General features: G+C 36.6%; 1 protein-coding gene across 1 annotated transcript in view; it reads left to right on the top strand.

The window, feature by feature from the left end:
* The window catches only part of LOC125043134 (tubulin gamma-1 chain), a 13,688-nt gene that overhangs the window by 1,009 nt on the left and 2,679 nt on the right, over positions 1-10,000 (top strand). The window contains exons 2-6 of the mRNA XM_047639089.1: positions 1,370-1,572; positions 1,749-2,032; positions 3,057-3,251; positions 8,971-9,082; positions 9,529-9,660. Of these exons, the coding sequence (XP_047495045.1) occupies positions 1,370-1,572; positions 1,749-2,032; positions 3,057-3,251; positions 8,971-9,082; positions 9,529-9,660 (926 nt within the window). The remainder of the gene's footprint in view (positions 1-1,369; positions 1,573-1,748; positions 2,033-3,056; positions 3,252-8,970; positions 9,083-9,528; positions 9,661-10,000) is intronic.

The following is a 10,000-nucleotide window of genomic DNA, read 5'->3' on the forward strand; positions in this document are numbered from 1 at the left end:
CAAATATGTAGGACATTTGCTGTGGACACCCTCTCCCCCCCAGCCTCGCAACAGAAGACAAAGAATCCTCCACATATTCACAGCAAGGTAGAGCGTACAACCGACAAGCAGGAGTGCCCACTGCCAAATCTGTCCTATGTTCTTTCTTGCCATACATACATGGTGGATTCCAGGTCTGGGGAAAGCAGGTCCCCATGGAAGGGTTGCAGAGGACACAGCCCCCTGCATTTGACTATATATGGACCAATTCTCTGTATATTATTTATATTTTACCTAGCTATCAGGGGTAACATTGTGGGCAGTGGGGGAGGGGGGTCTGCAGCATAATTTATATATATTTGGGTAGTAGAGGATGAGAGGAATCCATCTATACCAATATTGTGATCAGTCATGTAGAGGTATTTCAAATATTCCAAAGATGCAAAAAATTACTCATTGATATATGAGATTATCTGTGCAGACAAAGAATAACTAAGGAAATGATGAAATAACTTACAACAATGCCGCATAAAGACTAAATCCACCTACACCTCACCGTGCTGAAAATTACTTACCTGCATGGTGACTGTACATAGACTGTTTTTGCACATATAGGTCATAGAGTCTTGATCAGCCATTGTCAGTCTCAAAAAAAATCATTGTATTTTTAATGTATTTTTCTATTTCAAATATTTTAAATATGATGATTGGATATGAGTCAGGGGTCAAAGCCTCTCGCAAGGAAAATACAGCAATCAGCTGGGGGTCCTCGGACAAAACCCTGGTTTTAGAAAGATTGTGGAATTCAAGGAGTTCCCCATAGCTTGGTCACTGGAGTAAGGAGGACCCAGTCTCAGAGGGGTGTGGTCACTTCATAAACAGTTACTGTGCATAATGTTCCAGATAAAACTTATTCACCATTGAACTGAAAGCTAGGATGCTGTCAATGCACCAGTTACCAAGACATAATCTTGTTTATTTTATAGAAATTTCCATTCATTTTGACTTCATTAATAGTAATAGGTATTATATTTTCTAACATTTTACATGTAGGTAATATTAGTATATAGTTAGGAACCTCATTAAAAAATAGAACTTTCAATAATAATTTTTGTTAATATGTTAATTTTTAGTACAAGCTTTGTTAGAAGAGCCTGAAACTTCAGTAGCCATTATTGGTCCAAGAAATTCAGGAATTTTATGATTGGAAATCACTTTATACATATATATATATATATATATATATATATATATATATATATATATATATGTGTGTGTGTGTGTGTGTGTATCATATAGAATGAGTTTTTTTTTTATGCAAAAGTATAAAGGAACTGTGCTAATTAGATGACTATTTATAACAAAAACTGAAGAGCAACTTATTTTTCAGTTGGATTTGAGTTTTGGAAGAAGCTGTGTGGTGAGCATGGGATATCTCCAGAAGGCACACTTGAAGATTATGCAACTGAAGGGACAGACCGCAAAGATGTCTTCTTCTACCAGGCTGATGATGAGCACTACATCCCTCGTGCAGTCCTACTCGATTTGGAGCCTCGAGTTATTCATTCTATCATGAATTCTCCTTATGCTAAGGTTAAAATCAATCTTTAGAACTATTCCTGTATTACTTATATATTACATGTCAATTACTATGTCTGATCTTTGTGCTATTTATTGCTATGAAAGACTAATGTTAACTTTAGTGTTAATCCCCATAACAGCTATTCCTCTTCTTATTTAGAACTAATAGAAGTCCTTGTTACCAACAGCTGTACAACCCTGAGAATATATATATGTCAAAGCAAGGAGGAGGCGCAGGTAATAACTGGGCCTCAGGCTTTAGCCAGGGGGAGCGTATCTACGAGGAAGTTTTTGACATTATCGACCGAGAAGCTGATGGCTCAGACAGTTTAGAAGGCTTTGTACTCTGTCACAGCATTGCTGGAGGTACAGGTTCTGGCCTTGGCTCTTATATCCTCGACAGGTTGAATGATCGCTTCCCAAAGAAAGTTGTGCAGACCTATTCTGTTTTTCCCAACCAGGATGAAATAAGGTATGGCTCTTCCATATTTGGAATGTGTAGAATGTAAAGTATGATATATGAATGTTTTTAATATTGTATAAATAGGTTTTAAGGCTGTCTTCTTCATTTTGTACTCTTTGTAGATAATACCATACACACTAAACCCTGATATGATAATACCTTATACACTAAACCCTGATATGAGTGGGGCAGAATTATATAGGACCATGTTGCTTAGTTACATTTTGAGAAAAAGTGCAAACTATTTAGAATATCACTTCACATGTTGTTAGTGATGTCCCCAGGCTTGCCTTTATAGGAAGTCTACATTGTTTACTAGGCAGTTGCATTCTCCAAGGAAAATTATTGCACTAGGATTGTGTTTGATGAGTGTGTTTGTTTGTTTATTTTTGCTAGGAATGTGTTTGTGAGTGGAGCTTTTCTCTTGTAAAGTTGTGTTTGTGGAGTGGAGGTGGTTCACAAGTTTGTTCAGTTACTTTAATTGTATCTGTGCCTTTAGTTCTTGTAATTGTTTTATTTTAATGGGTGCTGTAAAGATTGTTTCTCTGATTAGCCACAATATTTTCAATGTGTAATTTGTGTTGTCAGTGATTGTGATTGACAGGAGGTTGAGGTGTCTTTCTGTTTCAGTTTATACACAGTTACAATTGGTTTTGAGTTAGTGAGGTATCTTTATTGTGTCTGGTGATGATGGTGACAAAATTATGTAGATGAGACCTGTGTAATCATGCACTGAATAGAAAAACTAACTAAAACTTGGTATCAGTTTATATTGCAACATTAACAAGTATTTATTTGAGTGTTTATGGTAAAACATTTGTATTCATTCAGGTTAAGAGTTGTAAAATAGATTTACAGAAGATGCAATCAGTAACTTAAACTATAATTCTACAAATATTTCACATTCATTTACATTATGTACACAGATATATCTGCAGCTGATTTTTCAGTCAACAAGCCTTGAATCCATATATGAAAATTGCCTATGTTCATTCTCTTTTCTTTGAAATTAATACTTATTCATTTTCAACAGTGATGTGGTGGTTCAGCCATACAATTCACTGCTAACACTGAAGAGGCTCACACAGAGTGCAGACTGTGTGGTTGTGCTAGACAACACTGCTCTCAACCGCATTGCAACTGACCGTCTCCACATCTCCAACCCTACCTTCTCACAGATTAATTCCCTTGTGTCAAATATCATGTCTGTTTCCACTGCTACTCTGAGGTGAGTGAACAGTATTTTTGTTCTTTGTTACTATATATGTAGATGAGGCCTCTGTGTATTGGTTTACACTGTACTTGATCATAAATAGTATGTTTAACCTCAACATTCATACAAAAAATAGCTTAGAAAAATTATAGATTGTACTGGATACACTCTATACCTATTAATTCAGAAAATAGTTAAAGTTCTGAACATTAGATAATAGTGTAACCAAAGCTTTACGTGAATAGATGCATTCCTCATGAAAAGAGTAAAGTTTCAAAGATTCATAAAAGGGTATTCCAATTCAGAAGTAGAGGCAGAGAAACAGGTCACTACATTGTTTTCTGGATTGTGTACAGAAATTTTACAATGAGGTTACTTAGTGGGTATGGGTTGGCTGAATAAAGAATACTAGGCAAAAAGTCTCAAAGTTCTTTTGTAGAATAATAAAAGAAATATGATTGAGAGCGAGAGATTGGAATTAAGGGAGAGGGGGAGAGATGGGGAGGTGTCAGGGGAGAAAGAGAGAGAGAGATTGGGGTTAAGGGAGAAGGAGAGAGAGAGAGAGAGAGAGAGAGAGAGAGAGAGAGAGAGAGAGAGAGAGAGAGAGAGAGAGAGAGAGAGAGAGAGAGAGAGAGAGAGAGAAGGGGGGGGAGCGAGGAGGGAGGGAGAGAGAGAGAGAGAGAGAGAGAGAGAGAGAGAGAGAGAGAGAGAGAGAGAGAGAGAGAGAGAGAGAGAGAGAGAGAGAGAGAGAGAGAGATCCTCTCACTGTGGAGAGCAAAAATCTTTGAGTCAGCCATGATTGATAAGGAATGCAGAAAATTCACATGGTATGTGGGAGCAATATCCCGTTCATGAACAGTATATCTACCTGCTGCTCAGAGGAAAAATACTGACAACCTGAGGAATTCCTCTCTTTCTTGGTTACATATTTAAGCTATTATAATATATTCAGCCTCCAGGGTAGGACAGAGTGCCATATTTTGAAGTTAATGCTAACTCAATTCTTTTCTGTCAGTCAGAAATGTAATTTGTCAGTGTTAATTCACTGGCACCATGTTGCTTTACTGTAACTTTTGTTTTGTGAATTTTGCTCCACAAGCCAACAAGTGAATTAGTAGGATCTTGCCTGATTTTCCCATTCCTTGTATTTTCTTACACAACTAATATTAAGATCCCTGTTATTATCATCATTGTCATTATTGATATGATTATGCTGATTTCATTAATAGTACTAAGAGCAATGAAAAATATGATAAAATCAAGTAAAAGGGTAAACAATTGAGATCAGGTAAGATCAGTAATTGACTTTTTGGTGACTAAACATTTGTGGAGCCATCTACATGTAAACAAAACTAAAATCATAGATGACATGGAATGAATGGTATGCTATCCCAGTGGTATAGGGTTAACTATAAAGTCAGACAAGTTAGGGAATCTGCTATAAAAGTGAACATTAACCCATTCGTCCCGGATTTATGTTCTATCCCCTGTAGTTTTTGGTGAATTTTGTTACATACAGATGGCTCCACATGTGCTCAGCCGGCAAGGAGTCTATTAGTAGGCCCTAGTTACTGATTCTGATTTCCCTATTCCTTGAATTGGCTGAAAATTAATACCATTGCTATCGATACTGTTATTACTGTTATTGATGTTATGATTATTAATTTTTCATTGAAATATTTTAGACAATGAAATGATACAAAAGACCCTTTCTTAAAGTGAAAGGAAAGGGTAAACAGGTGAGATAGGTAGTTTCTAATAACTGGCTATTTGGTGATTAAGAACTTGTTGAGCCATCACTGTGTAAATACAATAAATACACATGTATTACTGAAGGCATGGCATGTATTCTTGCCACATGGGGCGAATGGGTTAAGTTATGAAGGAAGAAAAGTATTTAAAATTGAGTCATTAACATAAGAATACATTGGGTTATAAGTAGACTGAGGAAGATCATTCACAGAGAGAGAAAAAATAAGTAGAAGTTACAGAATCCTGATTAACACAACTGGTAACAGGGAAAGGGTCACATGTACTGTCAACAGCAACAGAGGTGACAGTAGGACATCAGTAGGGATGATCTAAGATGAAGATGCTGATGCTGATACTTTTATTTTTATTTGTATTTTATCTGGGATTATAAAGCAGTTTAATTGAATTCAGAATTGTATAAATTTAAAGGTTAATTTTTGTGGTTGTGTTGACTGTATCTTTAGAATATATATTGGTTATAGCAGAACTTTGGTCATAGAATTTGAAATTTGTCTGGCAGAAAAAAAGTCTGACTCTGAGATTTTCTTTATGAATGCTTGCAAAAAGGTCTTTGACACCTGGTTTTTTGTCTATGACTCAGCTGAAGTTTATGACAGGTGTGGTGTCCTATGCATAACGTCTGTCCTTGATGTTCTTCAAAATATTTGTGGAAAGAATCCATGATATGACCTGACGGTACAACAGTCTGGCGTGAACATACTCATGTTTTGGCTTGACTAGATGTGATGCGACAGCATAGTGTGAATCAGCCCTAAGATTGACATTTTTTCAGTTACTCTTAATGATATGCAATCTGAGCTCTGCATTTGTGGTTAGTGGGTGGAGTTGTGATGGTTTTAGTTAACGAAACACAAATATTAAAGTTACTGAGCATGATTTGACTACTGTAATAAAATGCAATGTATATCATGCAAATTGATGCTAAACTTGTAGTTGAGTTATCAAAAGAAATTCAGTAATAGCTAAGCATGTGTATGTAGATTGGCACAGATTTGAACATTTCAGCATATGATGCCTACTTTTTTTTCTTTTCTTTTCTTTTCTTTTCTTTTCTTTTCTTTTCTTTTCTTTTCTTTTCTTTTCTTTTCTTTTCTTTTCTTTTCTTTTCTTTTCTTTTCTTTTCTTTTCTTTTCTCTTTTCTCTTTTCTTTCTTTCTTTCTTTCTTTCCTTTTTTTTTCTAAGAATTATAAATGTTCCAAGGAGAACCATGGATACTGTCCAAACTCCAATCATTTGAAATAATCCAAAATGCTACACTACATCACAGTATATCACAGCAGATAGTTTTAACTGTTCCCTTTTCAAAACCATGTTAAATAGAACTGCTCGTTGTTTAGCAGCTGTAGGTTCACTTTATAATATTTTAGCTTTAGAACTTTACTTGTTTTAGTAACCCATGGCAATTCAGTGGTGCTTGACCATGATGAGGCTTTTTTGAATTAGCAGCTGTTTTTTCCTGGTACTTGCAGTTTGATAATTACAAAGTAGAGCTACTTATTTTCAATGATTCATAACCATGAGTTTCATCTCAATTTTTTAAAGATTTATCATTTACTGATTAGTTTTTTGCTTATTTTCTTTTGCTATCATTTATATATATTTATATATAATTTTTCATTAAAGTGCTGATGTTTCCGTTATTTACCTAGACTGAGGGGGGGGGGGTTTGGTTTGGTTTTGCGAAGTTCTAGCTTCGCCCGGGCCTTCTAGATATGGCCCGGCCTGTGTCAGCTTTTTTACGGCTGTCTTATTGAGTTGTCTGACACTCGGTGCTTACCGTGGCGGCGGGATTGCCAGCAAGCGCTCCTGCTGCCATGGTGTAAGCATTTCGCATAGCCTCTTTACCAGCACGGAGGCTGTTGTGGGCGGTCCATGTCTCAGGAATTGTGTATGGTTACAATTTTCTAGGTAGTGGACTAGTGTGGCGTTCGGCTCGCCGCAGTGCTTGCAGCACCATTCATCGCGTTCGATTGTTGGGATAATCTGCCATGCACAGTGGTAACCTAGGCGCATTCTGTGAAGAATGACTTCGGTACCTCTGTTGCTTACTTCAGAGAGTGCCAGTGGTTCAGAGCCTGTGGCGTCTGAGTACCAGCTGGCCGAGGGGGAGGTTCTCGTTTCCTCTCTGTGGAGCTGCCGTAGGAAGGTACGACCGACCAAGGCACACTTCTCCATAAGTAATTTTCGGCTCGGTTTTATCGTCATGGGATTTGGGGGCATACCCCTGCCAGCGGCGGCTAGTCTGTCAGCAAGCTCGTTCCCTCTGATGCCGATGTGGCTTGGGACCCAATTGATGATAATTCTTCTACCCTGAGCAAGAATTCTCTGTGCCATTGTGAGAATCGTGGTCAGTAGGTAGATGTTGTCTGTGGGTGAGCTGTACCTAGACTGAAGTACAGGAATTCTCTCAAAATAGACTGTGTTTTCCCAGAGAAGTAATTGAAGTAGTTTTTCATATATTTACTGTAAAATGCAACCTCTTCTTTTTTTAGGTCTTTCACAAACAGGAGTGCATCTATTAGGCAGGTGCATTTTATATGCCATGATATTCAATATATAGAAATTCTTTGTACCATGCATAACACAAAAAGAAATATATGTTCATAGGTACTAATGTATATTTTCATCCCATAACCTCTCCATTTCTGTTTTCCATTTGCAAATAGTGCCTGCCCATCAAGTTGATTCATATTTGGTGTAATCTAGTACAAGTACAAGTACAAAACGCCAAAATATATATAAGTACAGGAATTCACGCACACTCATTTGTGGTATCAGTGGCTTCAGAGTCAAGTCACCAGGGTATATGTTGCTGTTGCACTCAGCTTGTTTTATATATTCACACAGTGTAATTATATATGACAAAGGTGTATAAATGAGAATATAAAGCCATATACAGAGAACCTCTGGGAAATTTGAAAATTAAGGTAAAATTCTGTATGTTTTTTATGCAGTTGAAGGGTTAACAGTATTGAATATTGTTTGCAATTATTTTCTCCAAATTATATGAGAATAGTGTTAGGAAAAGCAAACACTATTCAATATCTGGTGACTGAAACGAGATGAGCAAAGAGTTTCATTTCCAGTGCTGTCTGGGAAAATTAATAAAAAATGGGGAAAATGCTGTGCTCATTTTTTATATTTTTGTGAAATGTCACAAAGGAGCCAATTAGTAGACCTTGTGACCTTACTTGATTTCACCTTTCTTTGAATTGGTGGGGAAAACATTTTTTACTAATGCTATGAGTATTGATGGTGTTATTTTTATTATAGATCTTATAATTACTATAATATTATAAACTTTTTTCTTTGCCGTGTCAGAGCCTGCGTTGGCGACCAGGTTAAATTTCATGGTTGTACAAGGGAGTGTACAAAGGTGGTTTCCCTTTGCCTTCCTTCGGGATTATAAACATTAGTAACAGCAAAATAAGATAACATAGAATATTTTTGTAGATAAAGGAAAAGGATAAATGGGCTAGACGGGCATACTTGTAATTGGCTCATTGGTGACTTTGTACAAGTGCAACCATCTATGTGGAAAAACAGATAAACAAGTAAACTCACAGTGGGCATGACATGTACATACATGCCATGCCCATCAGCATTGGGTTAAAAATGGGTGAAAAATATTACTTTTCTGTTGTTTGCTTGTTATCACTGTCATCATCAACAGTGTTATCATTATGCCAGAGCAAGAGTTAGAGGAGTTACCTGTACTGTGTACTAGGTCTACAAAGTGTACGGGCAGCTGATTTCTTCTGTGGGGACATGGTGGGGCTGTGTTAACCATTGGAACCTGTGGAATCAAAACACATTATAGAACTACACATGGCTATTTCCAGAATGGCCATTGTAGAACATCCTCTGTCCTCTCTGGTTTCATTTGGAAAAATTGTGAAACGTATTTGATATGATTACAGCCTATTTAACACTACGTAAAAGGGTTTCTTTGGTTCAACAGATATCCCTCGTATATGAACAATGACCTGATTGGCCTGATTGCTCCTCTGATTCCCACACCAAGATTGCATTTCCTGATGACTGGCTATACTCCTCTAACTACAGACCAAGAGGTAATGTCCACCACACAATTTTTTCTTTCCTTTTTCTTGAACCATTTCCCTGTAGTTATGTTTTATTTATGTCATTTGTGTCTGGACTTGACAGCTGTGTGGCTTTTGTGGAGATGTTGCTTCTTCAGAGTCCCATAAACCCCCACCAAGATAAGCTTTTTAACCTCATATTCAGTTTATCAGGAAATAAGGATCAAGCCAGATTATATACAGGGTGGAGATTTATTGCTTTTTCTTGATACTCAAATCAACAATGATCACTCAACACAGCATGACTGAGATTGAACAGTAATTTATGCCTTAGATTATGTATAGTAATTCCAGAATGAGAGTATTATTATTATGTTGTCTTTATCTTGTTACATTCAGTGAATAGAAGCAAGGAATTGAAAAAGCTATTTCATTAAAACGGCCTCCAATTTCTTTCTTTCTCCTTCCAATCATAGGTGGCATCAGTGCGGAAGACAACTGTTTTGGATGTGATGCGTCGCTTGCTCCAGCCCAAAAACATGATGGTCTCCACTCCCCTGGACCGTAACACACAGCACTGTTACATCTCCATTTTAAATATTATTCAGGTGATGACTCAGTGATGACAGAGATATTTTTGTAAATTATTAGGAAACCAGATTATTTTTGTTGTTTGAACTTCATATATTCTGTGTTCTTTTTATTATTATTTTTATTATTATTATTATTATTCCTCCTCCTCCTAACCATTGATATCTAGTAGAATTGTATAAGGTAGCTAACGCTAGGAGCAACAATAAAATGAAAGGCAAAAATCTAACATGTTGGATATTTGCATTTCATTTATTACCTTTAATGTTTTAGGTTACTTTATATACCGGCTGTGATAATGATAATGGTAATGATGATAATAATGATAACAATAATAATAATGAGCTGTTGTATGTG

The sequence above is a fragment of the Penaeus chinensis genome, chromosome 33 (genome assembly GCF_019202785.1).
Source record: "Penaeus chinensis breed Huanghai No. 1 chromosome 33, ASM1920278v2, whole genome shotgun sequence".
In the NCBI taxonomy this organism is placed as follows: Eukaryota; Metazoa; Arthropoda; class Malacostraca; order Decapoda; family Penaeidae; genus Penaeus; species Penaeus chinensis.